Below are 27,000 nucleotides of genomic sequence, written 5' to 3' on the forward strand. Positions count from 1 at the left end.
ATGTCACCATTTGTGCCCTCTACAACAATATTTAGAAAAAACATAATAAAAAAGAAAAAATGTGCAATTCACTCTATGATGGAAATCCTCCTAGCATTGATGGGTGAAGAATACCAATGGGAGGTCTCCTTGACTCTAAGGATCTTGATTCTTCAAGAACTCTAGCTTGTGAAGGATGATGATGGGCAAAAATGAATAGGGAAGGAAGGTGTTTGATTAAATGTTTGAAAGGTACTCTAAGATTTGGCTCACTTTAAGGTAGATAAAGGTCACTTCTAGGATTTAACACTCAAGGTGAAGAGTTGATGGAGGAGGCCGAAAATGACCAAGGGAGACTAAGGAAAATACAAAGGCTTAAAGGCTTACTCTATATCAATATCCAAAGTGTTACAAGAAGTATAGTCTAGGTATTTATAAGTGATGGGTGAGGTCATAATCCTAAGGAGAAATGACGGCTAAGTCATCATTGGGTGATCATTTCCACCTCAAAACGAGAATGAAATGCATCCTAAATGAGACCTAAATGTATCTCTCCATGTGTCGCACATGCTTAGGTCAAGATGACATCTTTTTAGGTTAAGTTAAGCTACAATTAGGTGCATGATAGGAATATGCAACCTAGGTCCAACTTGGCCTAAAAGAATCTCATGATCACATCCACTTATAATACTCTAGAAAACAAAGTCTTAAATTCTAAATACTCCAAAATACAAGGGTAAAATAAGAAATACAAAGCAAATAAATCATAAATTCTAAGGCAACCCAAAATACAAGGGTAAAATGAAAAATATAAACAAAATAAATCATATGTCTAAGGTTCCCAAAATACAAGGATAAAGTAATAAATTAAAGATAAAGCCAAAATAGAAATGAAAAATAAATCCTATACTAATAAGACTTAGGAAAATGATCAATACTCTATAATTATGAGATACATGTCTCTAAGTATGTTAGCTCCCCTATTTTCTTCCAGTCTTCTAATCATTAACCTAATAATGGATCTTACATGTAACTCTAAAGATAATCCTTTATCGCTCTATATATAATGTAAAAAAAAATAAAAAATCCATCTATCAACAAATATTTAGAAAATAATAATTCTAATAGCAACAACAATAAATAATTAATATACTAACAACAACAAAGTAATATAGCAAGTGATAATAAAACATTAATATGACATCAGTAACATTTATATGCCTTTACATCTCTCTTATTATTATTATTATTATTTTTTCATTCATTTCTTTTGTATTTACCAAGCAGAATCTTACTGTTAATAAAAAACTTGATTACAAAGATAAAAGAAATGCAGCATGAACGTAAAGGTCACTTAATGTGAAATACCATAGGACTCCTCACACGGTGTTTGCCATCAAACCACGTCAACCACCCGAAGACGTAATCAGTGGTGCTCTCAGTTTCCGGCATCAATGTCGATGTAATTGTGAACTCCTTCTTTTCACCCTTTTCCTTGAACATGAGTTCCATAGGCTCAATCCAGAGTAGAACTTGTGGTGGTGCCTCCATGCTCGCTCTATACGTGCTTGGTGACCCAACATTAGTAACGGTTCGAGTAACGTTCACAGAATCTCCAGGGTGAAGCCGAGGAACTCTGATTGTTGGGTAGTTGAAATCTGCAAGATTGAACAACTCTGGACAAGTGTAAGGCTTCCCGTAAAACATCATAAGCTGGGAGCTGTCGTAGCCACGACCACACAAATGGTTCATGTAATCAGTCATATCCATGTCATATACAAGTCCAGGCTCCACAGCAAGATTAGGTTCAATGTACCCTGCACCATAGTCAAATGGAGTTGCCTCGTTCGATAATGATGAATTCAGGATAGGCCTTCCAGTGTTATCTATTTTATTTGCTGCAACATGCATTAAGCTTTTTAATCGGTTTGTATATAATTGAATTTGAATGCCAAATAATCGCATATATAGGTATGTAAAGTGTAAACCGTCTACCAATTAAATGCGACATGTTTGTAGATAATTTGTCCCTTAAATATGAAGATGCGTGTCGCTTAAACATATGATGAGACGTTTGATTTCTAGATATATAGAAAAATTTTATTTAAGAAAATTAGTCTCTTAAGTAGATAGTCTTTTAACTTTTCCCTAAGGAATATGTTAGTTAAAAAACATGTGTAAGCCATGTACCTTACCTGAGGTAATGATTGCTGACTTAATAGCAGCTGGGCTCCAATCAGGATGAAGGGCTTTGATCAACCCAGCAAGGCCAGCAACATGAGGACATGAAATTGAAGTTCCAGACATAGTAATGAAAGGAGTTCTTCTTTTGTCAGAATCTAGTTCTGTGGGAGATACAGCTTCACTAAAAGCAGCAATGATGTTGACTCCTGGTGCAGTCACATCAGGCTGAAACACAACATAAATTAATGATCACTTCATACTTAAGTCCTAAAGGGTGAGTGATGGGGTCTTCATGAAAGCAAACGATTGAACCTTGAGGATTGCTGACTCAAATAGACTGGGGCCCCTTGATGAAAATGGAGCCACATATGGAGCAGGCTTTTCACCCAATTCTGTTTTCACCCTAGAAATGTATGCCACAGGAGACCTGATAATATAAAATGTCAACAAACAAAAACCCAACCATGAAATCAAAACTAGCCTAAAGTATGAGGAAGGAAGTTACATGGTGAGGTTGATGTAATTATAAATGTAACTGCCGCTCACAAAGTCAACCTGTGAAGCAGGAAGCACATGGAGGTCAGGGAAAATTTCACTTCCTGAGTCCTCATCATTAACCAAAATCATTCCAACAGCACCTAAACCAGCAGCTACCTCACCCTTCTCAATTCTACCATTACCACCACCGAGAAGACAGACCAATATTTTTCCCTTCACCTTCTCAGCATCAAGAGTTTCATTCAGGCAAAAAGGACTACAAGAATGTACAAGAATATTACTAGAGAGAACATCCCCAATATAAAGTCAATTTAGAAGCTCAAGCTGGTTGAAGTATTCTTACGCTCCATCAGCAGTTTCATCATTAGCTTTGGCATCAACAGCACTGATCAACGGGTACTTCATATTATATGGTATGTCATACTCTGAAAGGCTAGCTCCCTAACAATAACAGAACCAACAAGAGGATAGGTTAGATGCCTAGATTGACACATGTTTTCATATAACAAGAAAGAGAAGGTTGTATAAAGTATAAACAATATTATACCTTGATGATTTTGTTGTCACCAAGTGTAACATAACTAGAGAAGTCCCTATCAATTGTGCTTGCAGCAACTGTGAGGATCCATGGTGCAACGTTGGATACATATCCAGATTGAGGCCCATCATTTCCTGCAGAAGCCACAACTATTATGCCGTTAGCAACTGCATGGAAAGACCCTATGGATATACCGTTTTTGGAATATTCGGAGGGTTCAGATGAGCCCAAAGACACCGAAAGCACATCAATGCCGTCACCTATGGCAGCCTCAAAAGCAGCCAAAATGTCTGCATCATAACATCCACTACCGGGCAATGTAGAATATGGCCAGACCACCTTATAGGTTGCAACTCGAGCTTTTGGTGATCCACCACTTGCAGTTCCATTTCCAAAGCCAAAAACACTAGCTCCATGAACAAAGTTACCACCAGCTGTTGATAAAGTGTGTGAACCATGACCTTCATAGTCACGTGCACCAAGCATCGAATCATTCACTTTTCTACCAGTATTTGCCTCAAAACCTTTGTAAAAATATCTTGCTCCAATAAGCTTCCTACATATAGTACAAAAATATCAGAGACGGATAAAACTCGATGAATTTTCTTATCAGGCGAACCCGAACGTCAGTTTATAACTGAAGCTAATACTAACTGAACTAATATTAACACCGAAAGAAGGAACCTGTTGCAATGAAAATTATCTTCTGTTTGACAGATTCCACGCCACCGTTTTGGGATGGGTCCGAACCCTTCATCACCAAAACTCTTAGATTCAGGCCAAACACCTGAGTCTATATTTCCAATAATGATATCTTCACCCATTGTCTTCCGCCATGCTGAGGCATGTGGAAATTCACCATTTTTCTCTAACCCAAGGAAATCCCAAGAATGTGTTGTCTGCAATTTGTGCTCTTTGTTTAAGAAAACTGATACTACATTCGGATGCTCTACATGCACCAATAATAAAAAAAGGGAAAAAAAAAAGTAGTTAGAAATTAAGGTAAATATTTGTCAAGTTATTCATATTATGCATTGCAGATGATAAATGCATGAAGTTGAATTACATACTTGCAACGTAGGCCGCTACATCTTCATCAAGTACTGCAGCAAAGCCATTAATATATCTACCGTAAGAATAAAAGATTGCTTCTTTGGCTTTTTCGCTGCTGCGAAAGAAAAAGAGAGCATGAAATCACTTTATATTGGTTTTGACACCAGAGAAGAGAATTTCATGGATCTGGGGTTAAATTCTATACCTTCCAACGAATGATCCAAGTAATTCATAGTGATAGTTCGTGACAGATTCAACATCCACTGAGGAAGGATTTGGACCAAAAGAATGTGATCCCAAATATATAATGTAGGACTAACAAAATAAAACATGGATGTGATTAGTAAGTAGTAACATTTAAATATGAAAATTGTAAAACTTCGATGAACACTTGTGAGTAACACTAACACCTTTAAAAATAGAGAAATGCTCACACTTTCTGATATACTCTTCCGAATATACTTACTGCGATAAGTTGAACACAAAAATTTATCTTAGAGAATGTTCTATATTTTGTTTTTATAGAGATATTTTTTTCAAGAGGAGCTTATATATAGCTGTGAATTGGATATTTACACAGGTCTCAAGATTGGTATAGTATTATATTATCTACTTTGAACTTACAATCTCATGCATTTAGTTTTGTTCTTTACCCAAAAGGTCTTGTGAAAATAGAGATTTTGTGAGTTTTATAAACTGTGTTTCTCTTCTTTTCATAATGATGTAGTATTTTGTTTACACCCTATATAATTAATCACTCTTGTAATTTTATTGTTTCTAATAAATTTTAATCAATAAATTAAAAGATAGTGTGTTAAGAGAGTATATAGGATAGTGTATTACTAGCCTCTATGTATAAATATGATAAGCTGCCTAGTCCCAAAAAACTCGTAGCTATTTTCAATACTGGAATTTAGAAAATTAGTGAATGATATAAGTGAAGTTTGAGGCAGAGCTTGCCTGTTTGATTGCTTGGGAAGGATTTTGCAGCAGAACGAAAAAAATAAGTGACAGTAACACATGAGAAATGGATGGTGACATTGTTTCTCTTGTGAATGTGCTTGTTTAATTTGCATAATAAATTTCAGAGATGTGCAAAGTGTCTCTGCTTTCCCTTGCTTATATAATATTCTATATGACAACTTCTGAAATCAAACTTCCTCGCATGATTATGCATTCAAAATGGAGTCAAGTCAACTATGGTCGAAAATCACTCAATGCTTTCTAAAGTCAAGGATTCAGTGTTAAGTAGAGAAATTTAATGAATAGTCGATTTTGTTAAGGTAAGAAATCATGTAAAATTATGGACATTATTGTATATCTAAATAATAATAACTAGAGTTTGAGTTGTATACGCAGTTTCTTCGACAAATCTTTGTTTATATTCTTTTCATTATCTAACTATATATATTTTTTGTTTTGTGAAATATATATGATAAATCTTCTCATTACATTATTTTACATTAATTGCAACATGTATTAATATTTGTATTACACTAATATATTTTAGTTTATGCATTGCACATTATTATTATTATATAACTAAACTTAATATAAAATTATATATACAAATAAATATTACACTTAAATATATAAATTATATTTAAAATTTATATAAATAGATATTTTAAACATAAATTATATTTTAGATTTATGATCAATATTTATATTGTAATATATAATTATTTTTAATTATTGATAATTTATTTTGAAATATTAAAATTTAATTTATAAATAAATATGATAAATAAAAATTAAAATAGATAAAAAAATTAAAATTTCTTACAAATTCTCATATTATGAATATTTAATTTAATTATGACTGTCCATTATTATTATTATTATTATTATTATTATTATTATTATTATTATTATTATTTCACTTTAATACCAATTATTTATTTGTAACCATTTAATTGCAATTTTTGTCTTGCTAGAAATAATACAAGAAGTTCTCCATTTTTCTCACTTATATTTTTCTTTCCATTCTTTCTATAATTTCTCTCTATTACTTCTACATTACACTTTATATAGTTTTATGTTGATTTTCATAACACATTATCAACACAATAGTATTTCCTCCATTAGTATTGCAACATATTAGATAAAATTGTGAAGAATTTTATTAAAGAAAGCCATATTTTTTAAATTCTTATTTCAAGATTAACTATTCTATCTCTAATCATATTTTTCATATTAAGATTGGCCTAATAATAAAAGTTGAAGTAGTATACATAGAATTGTAGATTTAAATCTGATTGTCATCATTATAATTCTTATGAATAAAAAAATGTAAGAAAAATACTTGTCTCCACGCACAAGGCATATTGAATCAGCGCATTGGTATAAGAATTTGTCAATAAAGTGATTTTTTTTCAAGAACCTAGTGAAATTTTGAGGCAGGCGCCCCAAGTCATTATAGTACACAAGAAGAGTACAAGTTGTCAAACCTCAAGGACTTTGAAGATATTTACAATTTTGAATATCCTAGTGAAAGCTTGAAATAAACATATTCAAAGGTTTTATAAACATGGTATTGTTCAGATTTCAATAATGGAATTATAAAAGACTCTAAACAGAATAGTAGTAACACAGTAAGAGAACAATTTATAAAACTTTGGGATTAAACCTTACCAACCTTACCCTTATGTGCTCTTAAGACATCTATATATGATTTCGATTATCCAATGTCATTGAGTTCATTAAATTCAATCCAAATTAATTTCTTATATTTAGAAATTCTAAGGAGTCTAACTCAATAAATGATTCATCTATTTATCAAATTAGAAACCTTGCATTAAGTTTAAGAACTTGTTCAACTAACAACTCTAAATTCATTCTTAGTCTTTAGAGTAGTTAGGTGATTTAATTCAAAATCAGATTTAGAAAATGTTTTCCAACCAAAACCCAAATCAAAGATCAAAGATGAGTGATCAATTTATCTTAGCAATAAGAACATAATCCAAATCACTAACACTAAATAATAGATCATCATGTATATGAATCAAAAGGAGTATACAAGAGTTTAATGGTTTACATTTATTCCCAATCCCAATAAAAGAAAAGGATCAACCACTCATGTTAGTGAGAACCAATACAGAATACATAGAGAATGAGTAGGAGAAGAAAAGAAATTTTGTAGAACCTTCATTCCCAACTAGTTCATAGACTTTTCGTGAGCTCTATTATTCTCGCCTTCCATTCCTTATCCCCCTATTTCTTTTTCTCATTGGCTTTATATATGTGCAGTAAAATAAAATAGAGTATGGAGGAGAGACAGTAAACCACCTAATCCTTTCCAAACGATTTGGAGGATTCTTCATGGTGAAGTAACTTCAATGGCTGAACCCTTTGAATCTGCTGAGTACCTGGGAGCCAGATTTTTCATCCTTCTCTGGACCCAAACCTTTCCAAATGGCAGAGCGATTTTGGATTTTCTCCAATTTTTTATCTCTATCCATGAACCTCTCAGCCCTTTACAAACGACAAAGCGATTTTGAATATATTTTGAGGCCTTTGATCTTCTTTAATTTCTGTAAGACATAAATATACATTTAGATAAATCCAAAACTTTATTAATAAAACTTCATCAACTCTTTTGCAAAATACCAATTTATACAACCTTTTGAGTCTTCCTAAATTTATAGAGGTTAAATGAGGTTAAATGAAAAGAAACATCTTAATTAATTCAAGATAGATAAGTGATAAAAATGATCCAACATTTTCGGTACAATAAACACTTATCAATAGGTTTAAATATTCTATATCATCACTTAATTAGAAATCATTTAAGTATAATATTAATTTAAGATTTTTTAAGTAACATTAATTTAACATAATTATTAAAAAATTAATAATCGTATCGTATATAACAATATTCGATTAAATGATGGAGTAAAAGATATTTAGACAGTTTTTTTTTACTGAATAGATATTTAGACAGCTACTGCACAATATATAATTAAATTCATTTATATTAATCAATGAAAGTTTGATTTAATGAAGGGAAATTAATTTCTCTTAACATGATGTGATGTTTGAATCTATGTTAAAAAAAAATATCTTATATTTAATGTCGTATTATACCTTGAACAGAATTGTGTCTTAAAAAGGATATAATGCCGGGGGAAAATTCATTTATATATCTCAATGCACTGTTAGAAAAATATTTTAATGTTATGCATGTATTTTGTAAATATGATATACATTTCACAATTAAATAAAATAATTTAAGCTGCTAAGTTTTTTTAATAAAAATATAAATATAAATCTTAGATAAAAAATAAATAATAAATTAAAAAAAAAAAGGAAAGGAAAGGAAAGGCAAAATTTAAAAAAAAATGCTGAAAAATAAGTTTAGAGAATAGGTAATTAAGATTTTAAAAATTGAAATTTCTAATATTAATAGAAAATTTATCAACTAAATAAAAATTACTGCTTAAAAATTAGAAATCATAAGGTAAAATAAAATTTTAATACTAAAAGTCTTAATATAAAAGAAAATTTAAAAGCAATTAATAATTTTGGTAATTTTAAAAAGACAAAATATATTTTTGATTTCTCTAAAAATTTTAGTAGCAAATGGTCGAGCTATTTTGAAATCGTTGAGTCATCATTTACCAAAAAAAAATTGAAACATTTTGGTCTTATAGTCGCTAGGTATTTTCAGCTTTCTAACTGGTTCCATTGTTTAAAAAAAAAAAATTTTGGTTCGTCCCTAGAGTATCCACCGCCGATAGCAGTGACTAATCTCCTCACTACGTTGAAGGCACCTCAAAGGGTGGGATAGCTGGCCTCAAGATCCATTGTTTGTTGTTTAAAATTTTAAATCTTCATTTTCTATTTTATAAAATGATAATTTAAATGGGATGCTTTATATGTTAATTTTGTTAGAGAAATTTATCATTTCAAATTGATGAAATGTTTGGAATAGTTGACAAAAGATGCTAAGGTGAGAATGGATATTCATTGTTAGAGTTTTTATTCAAACCTAGGGGACTATTGAATGAGTCTCTTATTAACGAGTTTAATGAACTATTTAAATACCATGTGGTTGTTGATGAAATAAATTATTTTGATTGGTTTGATGAATTATGTATAGACATAAATTGTTATTCATGTATAATAAGTTGTTGTTATTGTGTATGAGTAGACATGTAAATTATGGTTGTTGTTGGTAAGATTTTAATATAGTGTTATAAGGTTTTGGTGTTGACTAAAGCTGAATGGGCCTATAGAATAAAAGGGTGGATAAAATCCACAATGGACTAAGGTCGTTGCAAATTCTTATTTCTGATAGAAACATAAATCTTTCACATGATCAATTGTGAAACTCCCCAAATGGTTGAAAAAGAGTATGTTAAGAGATGTTTCTCTATTGATCCCTCAAAAGTTGGAAATCTCCTTAGAATAGTATATACATGACATAGCAAACATTCATTTTTCTTGTATTTTCTTTATGGTAGCTAGATATGTGAGTCAAATTATTCGTGAATATTTGAACTTGACTCGTCAATTACTCATTCAAACTTATTTGTTTAATTTAAGGGCCTATAGAATAAAAGGGTGAATAAAATCCACAATGGACTAAGGTCGTTGCAAATTCTTATTTATGATAGAAGCATAAATCTTTCACATGATCAATTGTGAAACTCCCCAAATGGTTGAAAAAGAGTATGTTAAGAGATGTTTCTCTAATGATCCCTCAAAAGTTGGAAATCTCCTTAGAATAGTGTCTACATGACATAGCATACATTCATTTTTCTTGTCTTTTCTTTATGGTAACTAGAGATGTGAGTCAAATTATTCATGAATATTTGAACTTGACTCGTCAATTACTCATTCGAACTCATTTGTTTAATTTAATTTAATAAACAAATTCAAGTTTGAGATTAGACATGATTATTTAAATAAGTAGAGCTTAAACTTTAAAAACTCAACATTAAGAGCTTGTAACTAGTTCGTCTGTGTATGTGTGTGTATGTGTGTGTGTGTATATATATATATATATATATATATATATATATATATATATATATAAGGTAGTTATAATTACACCGGTGTAACTTTTACTAAGTATTACACCGCTCAATAATTTTATATTAATTGTGAATTTTGTAAATCCAACCGTTAGATTAAAAGTTCATATCACTTTATACATGTATATCAAATTCTGTTAAAATTGAACAATAACTTGAAGGTAATCAAAGTGTTCATATTTTAGTGTATTTTGAAATGAATATATTACGTCAATTTTGTTTTATAAAAATGAAGTATCAAATCATCTTGGATTAATATAAAATTTTGTATATATGATCTAAGTGATATGAACTTTCAATCTAACGGTTGGATTTACAAAATTCATAATTAATATAAAGTTATTGAGCGGTATAATACTTATTAAAAATTACACCGATGTAATTATAACCTCCCTCTATATATATATATATATATATGATTCAAAGGATTACACAAGTGTTGGTAGTTACATTCAAACTCGATCCAAGATAAGTTTGTCACTCATGATGAGGGTTCTAAATGATACAAAGATGAAGAATATAAGAAGAAAGAAGAAGAAAATGGAGAAGCAAAGGCCCTTGTTCCCAAAGGATGTCAACCTTCCAAAGCCTCCTTCAAAGCTCCTTTCTTTCTCCTGGAATTTTTCTCTCTAGCTCACATTCTTCATCCCCTTGGTTCTCTCTCTTGTTTGCTATTTATATGATCCTTAAAAGTAAGGAAAAGTTAGATTTTTTAACTTCACCGTTGCAGCCATGAATCACTGCTGCAACAGTGAGAAGTTCTTCAAAGTGAAGAAAGCTCTTACAGCTTGGACACTGATTGAGTGCTACAACGCTGAGAGATCCCCTATGTTTAACTTCTTCTAGATTTTCACCATTATGGCCATGAACCAGTGTTATGGTCATGGATCTTTGACTTTATTCATTCTTTCTTCATTTTCCATGGCTACAGTCCTGAATCTTTGACTTTGTTACTTTTCCTGCACAAAACAAAAAAAAAAATTCAATTAAAAATTTATCACACAATATTTAACAAGTTCCTTTGAATATTATTAAAATTAAAGGAAAATTATAATTAAATATATATAATAACTTTAAAAAAAGTACTAAATATACAATAAAATCCCATATTCCATACACTCATCCTCTAAATATGGAGCGTTGGCTACCATGCTTGTGGGGCTCAAAAATGGCTATTATTATCTTGTTACAGGATTTTCAAAATTCTTCTGTTGATCCGATCATCCGCTAATGCGACAAATTATTTTGTTATTTTTTTTTGTTCGTCCCTGGAGTATCCACTACCGATAGCAGTGACTAATCTCCTCGCTACATTGGAGGCACTTCAAAGGGTGGGATAACTAGCCCCAAGATTTAACGCGGCTGCATACACAAGACAGGATTCAAATCCCTAACCTTGCTTAAACGTGGATCAATCCCTACAGTTGAATCCCACACTTAGAGTTAATCGTTTTGTTATTTATGTTGCCAGTAATTAAAAGATGCAATGCATGAACCAAATAAATTGAAGTAAATTGTCACTAGAAATTCCGACAAGACCTTGCTCCAAGACCAATATTTGCTCATCTACGCTTCAAACCAAACCTCCTTAATTGATCTCACTGTCTCAGCCTTATCGATTTATTTAAAATTGTTCTCAGCTTGTAGTATAGTTTCTAATGTCATTGTCAACTAATTACATGGCTCCTACTGTCTTTATTTGACACTCTTACATTTATTCAGTGAGAGGAGATTCTCTAGCATTATACTTTTCATTTGTCATTTGCCTTTTTTATTTTTTTTAGAATTTTTTATATTATATTATATTTATTATAAAATCGTAATTATATTTTTACTACGAAATTGTTAGAATATCCGTTATTTTAAATGTGATGATGAGATAGAATATCCGTTATTACGAAATAATTTTTTTTTTTGGTGAAGTGTGTATTTCTTACTATAGTTCTATCTGATTATTTTAAATGAATATCGTAATTCCTTTTACAGGAAAAAAAAAATCTGGCAGATAGCTTTGTTCTTTCTGGTTTTTGCATTTTGTCTTTACCAAAAAAAATTCATTTTACAAGAAAGTTAATGTGAAATAGTAAATGATGATTAAAATTCTTAAGAAAATTATTTTGTTGATATAAATAATGTTAAAAAATTCAAACAATATTGTAAAAATTCTATTCATATTTCACGAGTGACTTAAAATATAACTCAGATACTCAATTTTGATTTCGATTATACATATAAGTAAAAAAAAAAATCAAATAATTGTTTGTTTGAATGAAATTGAATTCGATCCTCTTAAATGAAATATAGGATTCGAGTCTTGTGAATAAAAAAATATAATTATAAGTAAGTATCTTACTAAAAAATACTAATAATTAATCAAGTCTCATGTAAAAATTAGTCGTCAATAATTGATAAATATTTCACACTTGTCTTCACCAAAAAAAATATTTAACACTTGTAACATGTTAAAAAATTATAAACCAAACAATCATGTGTTAATTCAAGTATAATCAAATTTTCAATAATTTTATTGAATTTAAGAATATCATCTAAAAATATCCTTATTTAATTGAGATTTATTTTAATTAATCATATTTTGTTTTTTATATTAATTTTCAATGAAAATAGTTTTAAAAATATTTTTTTTTAAATTAAATTATTCAAAGTTTATTGTGAATCACTAACATTGAACTAGTGTAGGTAAGAGTAAATCTATTAAAGTGTAGGTTCATTTTTTATTACATTATATATATATATATATATATATATATATATATATTACCTATTTTTAATTAAATGCGATTTAGTTTTTTTTTTCAGTACTTTTTTCTGGTGAATTTTAAATTATAGTATTAAGTAATTTTTTTACCATAATATTTGTAGGAGTATTTACCGACTATCGAAAATTAATCTCACTCAAAACCTTATGTACCTGCACGAGGATACTCCGGTAATTTTGCTACTCCTGCTGGGTCTTCGTCTTCCATGATGTATCTTAAGGAAAGAGAGGGGTACCTGCAAAAGGCACTTCAATGCAAGTCAGTCCTCGATCTCAGAGATATCAATACTAATCAACTGTATTTATGAAAACGTACCTCTCTTTGTCACTAGTCACACTTATTTATACTAACCTTGGGCTCAAGCTCATATGCAGGCCCATAAGAGGATCCATTAACGATACGAGAAGTCCTCAGTGTGATCACGCGAGGAGTTATAGATTCTTCTAAGGTGCTTTCCCTAATATTCATACCATTATCTGGTATACATGCCCCCGCGTTTCAAGGCTTTTTGATAAACATTAAAAAATGGAAAAATCCTAAAAGAAATGTTTGAGGGTCTTTTCTGCTGCTTTTTCTGACAACGCCGACTTTTAATTAATGTGAGGCGTCTCTTTGTTTTTTTTTTTGTGTGTCCTCGTTTTGAGATGTCATAACTGATCAACTGGTAATTATGAAAACGTATCTCTCTTTATCACTAGTTACACTTATTTATACTAACTTTTGTGGGCTCAAGCCCATATGCAGACCCATAAGAGGATCCATTAACGATACGAGAAGTCCTCAGTGTGATCACGCGAGGAGTTATAGATTCTTCTAAGGTGTTTTCCCTAATATTCATACCATTATCTGGTATACCTTGATTAGATGAGATCATTTTTTCCAACATCTTTTATTAACAAATAAAAATGGAAAAATAGGACTAAGCATATATAATGACATTATTCGAATAAAAATTAAAAAATAGTAATGCGCAAAAACAATTGCCGGCGACTTAAATCAAGTTCCGGTCAAAGGGTAATTTCTATGAATATCATCACGTAGTATTCTAAAACTGGGAATTAAGATGTGTGGTTATCTAATTAAGAGGTGTGGTTATTCCAATCTTTTCAAAATTACATTAAAAAAAAAAAAAAAAAAAAAAAAAAAAAAAAAAAAACGCATCTTCCCTACGAAATTTCTGGCAAATTGTAATCCAAACTGGCGCTTACATGTTAGGTCCTCGTTAAAATTGAGGGGGAAAATAATATTTATGCTATATTTTAATCGATTGAAATTTCAATGACAGAGACTAACCATGATTGAATGTATATAAAAAACAAAAAAGACTAACCACGAATAATTTAATTTGATTTAGAAAAAAAAAATAACCTGTAATAATTTATTGACTTGAAAGGCTGGTTGTTGGAAAATTTTCATGTTTACTCTACAAATTTCTTATTCATTCTATTGGCAAAGCATGTGCAAGTTGAGTGAAAAACACAAAGGGGAAGAAAGTCATGGTGGAATTATTCTGAGTATCCAAACAGCATATAAATAACTTATTTATTCAACCTCTTCTGAATTTGACATATGAAGATGGAGGTTAAGATGAATCTGGTTCTGTTAATGGCGTGTTTGGCCAACTTCAACATCGTTTTTGCCTTTGCTCACATTCATGGTTTTGGGGAGCAACCACTCTCCGAGATTGCCATCCACAAAGCTGTTGTTTCACTCCACACTAGAGCTTCCATCACAGTCACCCCTTCTCTTCTCGGCATAAAGGTAACATAACATAACATGTTCCTTAAACATTGCTAATTTAGAAAAAGTTACTTTCCATACTTTGGTTTCATGTAAAATTTGCAACCATTCAAATTCTGTGGTGTTTATTAGTTGACTCATTTGTGCTTCGATGAGTGTGATTTCAGGGTGAGGATACCCAATGGGTGACAGTAGATATTGATTTCCCTGACCCTTCTGCAGATGATTGGGTTGGAGTTTTCTCTCCTGCTAAGTTCAAGTAATAATTACACATCTCTTTCTCATCATGGAATTATATCGATTATTGCACAAAAGTTAGAACTCAACATGGAGTTTGTTCAGATACAAGTTTCTAAGAGTTTCTCTACCGAAAAAAATCCTTTTATTTTCATTGAGTCTTCTTTTTCAATGACAGTTCATCAACATGTCCACCTGTGAATGATCCAAAAGAAGTGGTTCCGTACATATGCTCAGCCCCAATTAAGGTATGTGTCATAAGTCTCTGTTTGAATTAAAATGCAGGTTGGATTAATTTTCTAACTGGTGGCCTACTCTTTTGATTTTTTTGAAACTCTACCTACAGTTCAAGTTTATGAATTACTCCAACTCACACTATACCAACACAGGAAAAGCTTCTTTGAAGTTCCAGTTGATCAATCAACGTGCAGATTTCTCCTTCGCGCTATTTTCGGGCGGACTATTAAATGTGCTTCCAGGCTCTTTCATCTGTTCTTATATTTATTATCTCCTTCATTCTAAGTAAAGCATGCTAATGTTAAAAGCCTCACCTTAGATGTAGCATTGTAGCTACTATGTTACACTAATGCACTTAATACAAAACCAGCCTATCTTCATTCAGAGTTTGTATATGATTTGAGTGCTGACTAATGGTCATCTGAATGAGCACTGCAGCCTAAGCTTGTGGCAGTTTCCAATTTCATATCATTTGCCAATCCTAAAGTGCCTCTATATCCACGCCTTGCTCAAGGGAAGTCTTGGGACGAAGTAAGTTTATCCTCCTGCTTTGAGGTCCTTGATATTATGCTCACCCAAAGTAATTATTTGTATTTTTCCCATATACGAAGTTAATAAATTTAACAAGTATCCCAAGGCACATGATCTATATAGAGTTAATAGATTTTGAGAAAAAGCCTCCATAATTTTCTGAAAATATATCATTACACTGTAAGTTTGAACTTGACATGTTACTATTGAAATAGGAATTGATGCTGTTTTGTTTCTTAAACACTATTAGGACAAGGAAAGTGATTTCAAGATTATTCAACTTGTCTTATGCAGATGACAGTTACCTGGACTAGTGGATATGACATAAATGAAGCTACACCATTCATTGAGTGGGGTCTTAAGGGTAAAACGCAAGTGCAATCTCCTGCTGGGACGTTGACATTTGGTCGCAACAGCATGTGTGGTATGGTTATTTTATTATGACCCCATGTCACTATTAGGGTTCTTATCAATTTATTTCACTCACAACTCCACAATTGGTATATGTTTTATAAACTGTTATTTCTTCTCTTATTTTATCGATGTAGAACCTTTTTTGTATCTCATCAATTGTATAATACCTTATTTGTATCCCATAGTTGTATGGGAGCTTGTTTGTATCCCAATAGTCATCAATTTGGGTTTTTATTGCATGTGGTCTGATCCAGTTACTATTTTTCAGAAAATCTGAATGCTAAATTGAATTTCTGCTTAGTATTCTGTAAATTATATGAATCCTGGCAAGGAGTAATCATGAGCATTAATTACTTTGAAACTGAAATCACTTGGTTTATTTACGTCCTTCCTCCTCTCTAAAGCCCTTTCTGTAATGTTCCTCATAATGTTTCATCAAAATATACCAAGGAGAATAAACTTCTTTTCCAGAAAACTATATTATAATGGCATTTTATGAAATGGCAGGAGGGAGGGTAAGAAACAAAGAACTGAAAATCTTAGTTTTAATAGAAGTAACTTTCAGTAAGCAGAAGTTCATAACCATTAATGTTTTTCCTGTTTAAATTGCCATCAAATCTTGTTTCTCATGTTCTCTATACAATTTAACAACGTTTCATTGCAAGAGTTTTGCCTTCTTATGCTGCTGGAAGAAAATGTTGGAATGTTAATTTTGTCTTTGCTATGTGTTGGAATCTCTTATATACAGATTGCTGCTTTTTTATTCTTTTCAAAATGGATCTCCTTTCAATACAAATTGGGAGTAGGCTTTTCTACAGCTGTGCTACATAATGTGGTTCTTTTGTTACTCTCACTTGCAGGCTCACCGGCACGAACTGTTGGTTGGCGTGACCCCGGTTTCATACACACAAGTTTTCTCAAAAATCTTTGGCCGAACTCAGTGTATGTATTCAGATATCACAATTTGTTAATAACACAATGAGGAACCGGCAAAGTTTGTTCCATACTTTTTTTAAAAATATATTTTTCAGGTATACCTATCGATTAGGGCATCTATTGTCTAATGGTTCATATATTTGGAGCAAGAAATATTCATTCAAGTCATCACCTTATCCCGGACAGGACTCACTGCAACGTGTTATCATATTTGGTGATATGGGGAAGGTAATATCTATTGTTTTAGATAAAGAATGAAGATTGTGTGAAACTGTCTTTGGGAGGAAGAAGTAATTCAAACCATGTAATCTTTAGGCATATTTATTTATGAACAAAGTAAGAATCTTTACCGCTGATGGATTTATCAAGAAAAGTAACTAAATCTTTTTAACAACTCTACTTGATCACTCTAAAAAATGTATTTAACATCTCTTCACTATAATGTTGAAGATCAAAAACTATTAGATGACAATATTGGAACTTTATAGACTGAAATTATATAGGTTAGATAGTCATATGCTGCTTTCTTGTCTATCTCAGATGTCTCCATTTGGTTACAGTGATTTCTTTTACCAATCCGTCTGCTGATGAAGCATATTTTATTTTAATTTTTAGTTTACCTTGCAATTAGTTGATCAATTTAAGCTTTTCTTTCAATGCTTCGTTGCTACTTAACACAGTTGTCATCGTTTTATTGACATCTTGTGCAAGTAACTTCAGTGGCTTGATTTCTCATGCTGCACTCTGTACCTATAATACCAAAAAAGAAAAAACTTGTTTTTTTTATCTTTGTTCTTTTTAAATTTCCTTCTTTTTTCTTTGGTGGTGTCTCTTTAGAGGACTCAATGGAAGTCAATCATGCTCAGTATTGTAATCATAGAATTAAAAATGTGGAATCCACATAAATTTCTTGCTCGTGAGATGGCTAAATGGTCAGGTTAAAAATAATAAAATTGCAAGATGAATGTTAAGCATGATTATTAAAGCATTTACTTTCTTTCAATTTGTTTCAGGCTGAGCGCGATGGTTCAAATGAGTATAATGCCTATCAACCTGGTTCACTTAACACCACTGATCAGCTCATCAAGGATTTAGAAAATATTGACATTGTTTTCCACATAGGAGATATAACTTATGCAAATGGATATCTCTCGCAATGGGACCAATTCACATCTCAAGTGGAACCAATTGCATCAACAGTGCCATATATGATTGCCAGGTTTGTCCTATTGTCCACACCTTCTGTTGGCATGTAAATTAGATTCATATATTGACCAAGAATTGTCTAATAATCCTACAGTGGTAATCATGAACGTGATTGGCCCAACACAGGATCCTTTTATGGCACTACAGATTCAGGTGGTGAATGTGGAGTTTTGGCTCAGAACATGTTTTTCGTTCCAGCTGAAAACAGAGCAAACTTTTGGTACATTCGGTTTCATGAAAAATTTAATTATATGCATGTTTGGATTACATCAAATTTTAGGGATACCTTTTTTCCCCATCAAAAGCTCTGTTAGAACTATATTTATTATAAAGCCATTTCGAACACAATATAAGCTAATCCAAACATTCATGTTTGGATTGTACATATCACCACTATATTAATTGAATTGTACATTCATGTTTATCTTTTGTTACAAAGATGATATAAAGTTATTAAACTGGGTTTTCTTTTATAAAATGACTGCTGACATTAATATGGTTTAGTATTACAACGTGAACAATTCTGAGTTATATACAAAAATGCGAGTTTGTAATTCTAATGATATATATTAAATGTATTTTTCATATTTGATACATAATATATGAGATTCGGAATATCCAGGTATGCAACAGATTATGGCATGTTTCGCTTCTGCATAGCTGACACTGAACATGATTGGAGAGAAGGAACAGAACAATACAAATTCATTGAGCATTGTCTTGCAACAGTAGACAGACAGAAACAACCCTGGTTGATTTTTGCTGCTCACCGTGTGCTTGGATATTCATCTGATTTTTATTATGGGTTGGAGGGCTCATTTGAAGAGCCGATGGGAAGGGAAAGTTTGCAAAGACTTTGGCAGAAATATAAAGTAGATATTGCATTTTATGGCCATGTCCATAACTACGAAAGGACATGCCCCATTTATCAGGTGAAGATAATAGCCAAATATGCTATGACTTTATTTAAATTTGAACCAACTTGCACAGTTGGTAAGTTCATATTTGTTTTCTTCATTATATGCATATCACGGTGTGCTTTTTATCCTTAACAAAATTATTGAAATGGTGTAAAAGATACACTTCGAGCCTTGGTATATATTTTTATTTAAAAATAAAATATACTTCACACAACTTCGTAAATGTGGCAATGCGATTACCAAAAGTTAGATATTAAATTAAATTACTAGATGAGTTTGACTTGAACTTGATTACGCAAGAACAAAAATGTTCACTTAAAAGTGGACAAGAAAGGCTGTTATTAAAGGTGGTATAGTCTTTGTTGGTAGTATAAAAAGTATAGATGATCTATGGATTGTTGCTTCATTCATTTTGTTTGGCTTAATATTTCTATTGTTACGATGGTGTGCTTTAAATAACTTCCATGCTAATGCTAATCTTTTTATGAACAAAACCCATGTACAGAATCAATGTGTGAATGATGAAAAGTCTCACTATTCCGGCGTCGTGAATGGAACAATTCATGTTGTTGCTGGAGGAGCAGGAAGCCACTTGTCAAACTTCAGCCAAGCACCCCCCAAGTGGAGTCTTTTCAGAGACTACGACTTTGGCTTTGTCAAGTTGACAGCATTCAATCATTCATCCCTCCTCTTTGAATACAAGAAAAGCAGTGATGGAAAGGTCTATGATCATTTTACCATTTCAAGAGATTACAAAGATGTCTTAGCGTGTGTGCATGATGGCTGTGAAGCAACCACACTAGCGACTTGAACTGCTTCCTTATTCATATGCACGTGCTCATGGCTTTTCTTTCTTTAAAACAAAAATCTAGCCATAACATTTTCTTATGGCTTTAACATTTACAAGTTATGAGTACTATCAGGTAAAGTTATTAGTTCCACTTTATGCAAAGAGTAAGCATGGCATGTACAATTCTTATTGTACATGATAGGCTCTTACCAGTGCTCGTATAGTTTGGGGTGCATTCACACCTCTTTACTTTTAAGAATAATATATAATTTTACAAAGTATAATAAATCTTAAATTTAGTCCCTCATTGTCTTTTATATCAATGGTATATTTGAATGCACTACCAGTTCTCTGGTGGAATTTCCTAATCCATTTTAAGTGAGGTCATTGATATTTATGATAAACACAAAAGTCAAAGGGAAAAACATAGTACGTAATAGAGATTGAAATTAAGCTTTCAAACTAATTTGGTGTAAAATTATTAAGACCGGAATGCTATAGTAGCCCTCTAAGCCATAATATTCTTTTGACTAGGATTTCATGTTTTTCTAAAGAAAAAGATGCAATATTATGATTAGATTAAAAGAGAAAAAGAAAAAAGTCAAATAACATAGGGCTGCTAAATGGCATTTACAGCTTAAAGTTAATAAAAATTATAGATAAACTCAAGCTAAATATTTTCTTAAAAAATATAACATCTTAGATAAATTTTAAATAAATATAAAAATTACTCAAATAATAATTTTCAAAAATTGATATTAATATAAAGTTAAATATAAAATACTAACATGATAATATTTTCCTAAAATCATATAACATAAAATTTGTTATGAGGCCGATGACAAGTACTATAAAATTCTAAACTTTAACAAAGAGTCTAATCTTTATAGTTTTTATAACTATTTTATATAAACTGCAATATTATAGTTTATTTTAATTATTAAATAGTAATATTTAAACTTATATTTATATTGATTTATATTTTTGTACGGGTAAGGGCGTTCGGCCACCACCCGGTCGGCTGCCAAAAGGCAAAACCAAGTGACCGAGTGGCGTTCGGCCACCTGGATCGGCCCATCATCTCTCATGGCCCTTAATCCATGATTAGGAGTTAATTAGTTGATTAAGGTGTATTACCTAATACGGTAAATACGTTGCAGGGCCCATGGGGTCCAAAGCCCATAAATGTCAATATAAATAGCTCAAGTCAAAAGGTAACGTCACTGTTCATTAATTACCCTCGATATTGGTGCTTGTCCTGACTTGAGCGTTGGAGTGCCTTTTGCAGGTACCAACCCTTCACTCGCATTGGATTGGACCACTCGTTCGGCCTTCAGAGTACGAGAAGATTTGGTGTATCCTCCAGACAGGTACATTTTTGGCGCCCACCGTGGGGCCGAACGAAAGTGGTTGAAAGTTTGCTAAGAACGATGCCGATAACTAGGAGAACAAACACGCAAGACCGCCCTACTGAAGAACATGTGGAGATGGTGGATGAAACAGATCTTACCGAAACAGTACGACTACTCAAGCAAGAAATGGAATTGATGAAACAACAAAGAGAAAAAGATGCAAGGGAGCTTTCAGCCTTGAGGGCTGAAAATGAAGCGTTGAGAAGTCAGGATACTTCTTGGAAGCCTACCCATGCCACCAACACACAAACTCAGGGGTCATACCAATCTCATGCGGTCCATACATCGGTCCCCCACGCTTCAGCAGTAGCCCCTGAGAGATTCCCTTCGGCTTTACCTACTGTAGTTCGTCCTGCAGATGTAACCACTATCGGATCACACCGACATCCGTTTACTCCCTCCATTATGCAACTCCCCCTGATGGACAACTGGAAGGCTTTACCTATTGACAAGTATGATGGTACCACTGATCCTGATGAACATTTAGATGTTTTTCTGACACAGGTAACTCTGAGTACGACCGATGACGCTGCATTGTGTCGGATTTTTCCTACGTCCCTCAAAGGCAGAGCTCTCAGCTGGTTCACTCGTCTCCCACCTAACTCAATCGATTCCTTTAATACATTATCATCCCAGTTCACTATCCAATTTGCGACAAGTCGCCCTCACAGTCTAACATCTTTATCTTTGGTTAGTCTTAGGCAGGATAAAAAAGAGTCTCTTCGGGCGTTTATGGATCGGTTTAACAAGGCTACTTTGGAGATCAGAGATCTCAACCCAGCCGTGGCGCTGCATCATCTCACAACGGCTTTAAAACCAGGCCCATTCGTCAACAGCATTTGTAAAAAGCCTCCTTCGGACATGAATGATTTACGTAGGAGGGCAGATAAGTACATGCAGATGGAGGAGTTGGCAGAATTTAGAAATCAGGCCCGCGCCGAGCAGTCCACTAAATCCGAGAAACCAGTTGAACCATCATACAGGGGGCGAGGCAAAGAAATATCCCTTCGGGAGAGGCCTATTCGTGGACCGAAGTATACTCAGTATACTCCCCTTAATGCCAATCGCGCGGCGGTCCTCGAACAGGCTTTGGCATCTGAAGTGTTAACGATCCCGAAGAGAGCATCTACTCCGCCAAGAGCAGATACTAGCAAATCTTGTCGGTATCATAGGAATCGGGGACATTCAACTGATGAATGCGCGGCCCTCAAAGACAAGATCGAAGACCTGATTAAGCAAGGGAAACTGCACAATTTTGTGGACCGGTCTGGTTCGTCTCAAAATCGTTCATACCAACCCAGGTATCAGGATCGGCACAGGCAAGACCGTTCTGATAAAACCTCTGATAGAGGTCGACGCGAGAGAAGCAGGTCACGTGAAAGAAAAGATGATTCGGCACCCTCGCATCGAAGGATTATCAATACCATTGCTGGTGGCTTTGCAGGTGGGGGCACAACTTCTTCGGCCCAAAAGAGACATCTCCGAGCTATCCGGTCGGTCAACGCTGTTCACCGACAGTCGTCTCGGCGATTACCAACGATAACCTTCACAGATGCAGACTTCAAGGGTATTGACCCAGAACAAGACGATCCGATGGTCATTAGTGTTGAGATTCACAACTGCATTGTCAAGAAAACACTGGTTGATCAGGGCAGTTCGGCGGACATACTATATTGGAGCACATTCCAACAGTTGGGTATCTCGGAAAAAGAGTTGCTTCCTTATGACGATCCGTTGGTTGGCTTTGCAGGAGAGAGAGTCAGCACCAAGGGATACATAAAACTTTTTACAAGGTTTTGTTTCGACGAAAAGGAGAGCAGAGAGATCCAAGTAAAGTACATTGTCGTTGAAGCTAATACCTCGTATAATATCCTACTCGGTAGACCATCCCTAAATGCATTAGGAGCTATTGTTTCAACGCCACATTTGGCAATGAAGTTCCCGTCAGACAGAGGAAATATCATTACAATTCACGCTGATCAAAAGGCTGCTAGGGAATGTTATTACGCTAGTTTGCGTGTTGAGCCGAGGGAGGAAAGAAAATCCAAATCCAACAAAATTCATGCTGTGAACGTTTCGGCACTAGTAGAAGAGGCTGTGTTGGATCTTGATCCAAGAATGAATAATGAAGAAAGGGTGGAACCAATTGAGTCTAAAGTGCCGTTCCAGATAGGCTCACGTCCCGAGCAGGTCACGTACATCGGTGCCGAAATCTCTGAAGATGACCACTCGGCCTTATGTCAGGTTATAAAGAAGAACAGAGATCTCTTCGCATGGACACCCTCCGATATGCCAGGAGTGGATCCAAAAGTCATGTGTCATAAACTTTCAGTCTGTGCCGAAGCAAAACCAATCGCGCAGCGCAAGAGAAAAATGGGGACCGAAAGAAAGCTGGCAGTTGAAACAGAGGTTGCCAAATTGCTTGATGCCGGATTCATTCGAGAGGTTCATTACACCACTTGGTTGGCGAATGTGGTCATGGTAAAAAAGTCAAATGGAAAGTGGAGAATGTGCACAGATTATACAAGTCTCAACAAGGCATGCCCTAAGGATGCCTATCCACTTCCAAACATAGATCGATTAGTCGATGGAGCCTCGGGACACGAAATGTTGACATTCCTGGATGCTTATTCGGGATACAATCAAATTCCCATGCATGCTCGGGATGAGGAAAAGACGGCCTTCATTACCGATTCGGCTAATTACTGCTATCGGGTAATGCCGTTTGGGTTGAAAAACGCTGGAGCAACGTACCAAAGGTTAATGAATAAAGTTTTTCAACATCAGATAGGCAAGAACATGGAGGTATATGTGGATGATATGGTGGTAAAATCCAGAAATGTTGATCAGCATGCAATGGATCTTTCTGAAATATTCAAACAGTTGCGCAAGTATGATATGAGGCTTAATCCGGAGAAGTGTGTGTTTGGAGTATCAGGAGGAAAATTCCTTGGCTTCATGCTTTCGGTTAGGGGGATCGAAGCTAATCCCGATAAGTGTATGGCAATCGTCAAAATGATCAGCCCTAAGAATCTTAAGCAAGTTCAACAGTTAGCAGGTCGGCTTACAGCGTTGTCAAGATTCCTCCCGTGTTTGGCTGAAATAACCAAACCTATGGTAAAATTACTGAGAAAAGCGAACAAGTTTGAATGGTCTGCCGAATGTGAGAAGTCTTTTCAGACTTTAAAAGAACGTCTTGGTTCTCCACCTATCCTTTCTAAGCCCGATCCGGCAGTACCAATTCTGGTCTACTTGTGTGTTTCGAATGACACAATAAGTACGGTTTTAATTCAAGAAAAAGAGGGACAACAGCCCATTTATTTCATCAGTCGTATGTTACAGGAAGCCGAAACAAGGTACCAGCTTTTAGAAAAAGTGGCACTCGGGCTTGTTCACACTGCTCGGCGCCTTCGGCAATATTTTCAGAGTCATCAGATTATTGTTCGAACTGATTGCCCGATAGCCAAAGTGTTACGCAAACCCGAGTTAGCAGGAAGGATGATGGCTTGGTCAATTGAGTTATCGGAGTTTGATATTTGTTTTCAACCTAGGGGACCCATCCGGTCCCAATGCTTGGTGGATTTCGTTGATGAATTGCAACCGAAAGGATATTTTGTTAATACTGTATGGACGATACACGTGGATGGTTCCTCAAACAATCAAGGGAGTGGGGCAGGTATAATTTTGGAGGGACCAACAGGATTAATCATAGAACAGTCCTTACGGTTTGCGTTCAAAGCTTCAAATAATCAGGCCGAGTATGAAGCGTTATTGGCTGGCTTAAGACTCGCGCAAGAAATTGGTGTCAACCGGCTGGAGTGCTGGACCGATTCAAAGGTCGTAGCCGAACAAGTGAATGATAATTTTCAGGTAAAAGATGCAAACTTGTTGAAATATTATCATTTATTCCAAAAAATGCGCGATACGTTTGAAGAAGTTCAAGTAAAACACACACCAAGGGAACACAATACGAGAGCGGACCAATTGGCTCGGTTGGCAAGCAGCACCAGAAAGCCTGGACAACTACGCACCACACTTCACTTGGACCTCGAATCGCCAAGTGTGGTAGCCGCCGAATGTTTGGCAGTGGAGCGATCCGTTCGTACGTGGATCACCGAGATAATGGATTATCTTGAGCAGGGCACACTACCATCGGACCCAACAGCGGCTAAAAAGTTCCGAACGCAGGCCGCTAGATATGTTATTCTTGGAGGAGATTTGTATAGGAGAGGATTCTCGACTCCATTGTTGAAATGTGTTGATGAAGCACAAGCTAGCTACATTTTGAGAGAAATGCATGAAGGGATATGTGGTTTTCATTCGGGGGGACGGACTTTAGCAACAAAAGTGCTACGAGCCGGATACTACTGGCCTACTCTCAAGGACGACTGTGTAAACTTTGTGAAGCATTGTGTGTCATGTCAGCGACATGGTAACCTTATCCACGCTTCGGCTGAAGAACTGCACGGCATAAGTTCGCCGTGGCCATTTGCGATGTGGGGTATGGACATTCTAGGCCCCTTCCCGATAGCCAAAGGACAGTGCAAGTTTCTACTGGTAGCTGTGGATTACTTCACAAAATGGGTTGAAGCCGAGCCGCTTGCAAGTATCACAGCTGCCAATGTCCAAAAATTTTTATGGAAGAACATCATTACTCGCTTCGGCATTCCATATGCACTTGTTACCGATAATGGGCTGCAGTTCACCGATCAGAAACTCAATCGGTTCATACAAGATCTCGGTATCAAGCACAGATTTACCTCTGTTGAACATCCACAAGCCAATGGGCAAGCCGAAGCAGCAAACAAAGTCATACTTGGCGAACTGAAGAGACGGTTAGGAGACGCTAAAGGAGCTTGGGCGGAGGAATTGTTGGAAGTTCTATGGGCTTACCGGTGCACGCCCCAATCCACGACTAAAGAAACACCATTTCGGCTGACATATGGCACCGAAGCTATGATACCTGTGGAGGTTGGAGAACCTTCTTTTCGAAGAATGCATTTTGATGAAAATACCAATGATATGTCTCTCCAAGCTGAAGTGGATATGGCGGACGAGGTTCGTCTCAAAGCAGAAATCACGGCTGAGGCTTGCAAGCAAAGGATGACTCGCAGATTTAATTCCAATCTTATCAGAAGAAGTTTTAAAGAAGGTGATCTAGTATGGAGAGCACAAGGATCGGCGAGGCGTAATCCGAGAGAAGGAAAGTTGGCTGCTAATTGGGATGGCCCATTTCGGATTCGGCATAGCTTGGAGAACGGTGCATATAAATTGGAAGAGCTTTCAGGCAAGGTCATTCCGCGAACTTGGAATGCATCCCATCTGAAGACATATTATAGTTAATGTTTGTTGTAAATCAGACCTTGTATACATAGATGGTGTACTCTTTTCCTTATTCGGTCTTTTCTCCCCTTGTAAAAAAGTGAAAAGGGGTTTTGGCCGATAAGGTTTTTAACGAGGCACCTGTTAATAAAAATCTATGCAGTTCTTCCATTCTTACAGCTCAATTT

At 34.4% G+C, this 27,000-nt stretch overlaps 3 protein-coding genes across 3 annotated transcripts; 2 read left to right on the plus strand and 1 right to left on the minus strand.

The window, feature by feature from the left end:
* Positions 1-666: 666 nt before the first annotated feature.
* On the minus strand, positions 667-11,175 carry LOC109807324 (subtilisin-like protease SBT5.4). The gene is made up of 10 exons (XM_083074572.1): positions 11,008-11,175; positions 4,458-4,567; positions 4,270-4,367; positions 3,884-4,148; positions 3,209-3,755; positions 3,005-3,102; positions 2,669-2,917; positions 2,476-2,590; positions 2,175-2,388; positions 667-1,877 (listed from the first exon to the last, which is right to left on the minus strand). The coding sequence occupies exons 1-10, from the start codon at positions 11,173-11,175 to the stop codon at positions 1,330-1,332; spliced, it is 2,412 nt and encodes an 803-aa protein (XP_082930698.1). The 3' UTR covers positions 667-1,329.
* A 3,322-nt stretch (positions 11,176-14,497) lies between these two features.
* Positions 14,498-20,381, plus strand: LOC109809604 (putative inactive purple acid phosphatase 27). Its single transcript, XM_020372953.3, has 12 exons — positions 14,498-14,828; positions 14,975-15,066; positions 15,223-15,292; positions 15,391-15,513; positions 15,720-15,812; positions 16,107-16,236; positions 17,087-17,168; positions 17,258-17,390; positions 18,176-18,381; positions 18,463-18,588; positions 18,991-19,300; positions 19,794-20,381. The coding sequence occupies exons 1-12, from the start codon at positions 14,637-14,639 to the stop codon at positions 20,097-20,099; spliced, it is 1,863 nt and encodes a 620-aa protein (XP_020228542.1). The 5' UTR covers positions 14,498-14,636; the 3' UTR covers positions 20,100-20,381.
* A 685-nt stretch (positions 20,382-21,066) lies between these two features.
* Positions 21,067-26,983, plus strand: LOC145958380 (uncharacterized). The gene has a single exon (XM_083075431.1). The coding sequence runs from the start codon at positions 21,509-21,511 to the stop codon at positions 26,831-26,833; it is 5,325 nt and encodes a 1,774-aa protein (XP_082931557.1). The 5' UTR covers positions 21,067-21,508; the 3' UTR covers positions 26,834-26,983.
* The last annotated feature ends 17 nt before the right edge of the window (positions 26,984-27,000 follow it).

This window comes from Cajanus cajan, chromosome 5, assembly GCF_000230855.2.
Source record: "Cajanus cajan strain Asha chromosome 5, NIPB_CcT2T_4, whole genome shotgun sequence".
Taxonomy (NCBI): domain Eukaryota; kingdom Viridiplantae; phylum Streptophyta; class Magnoliopsida; order Fabales; family Fabaceae; genus Cajanus; species Cajanus cajan.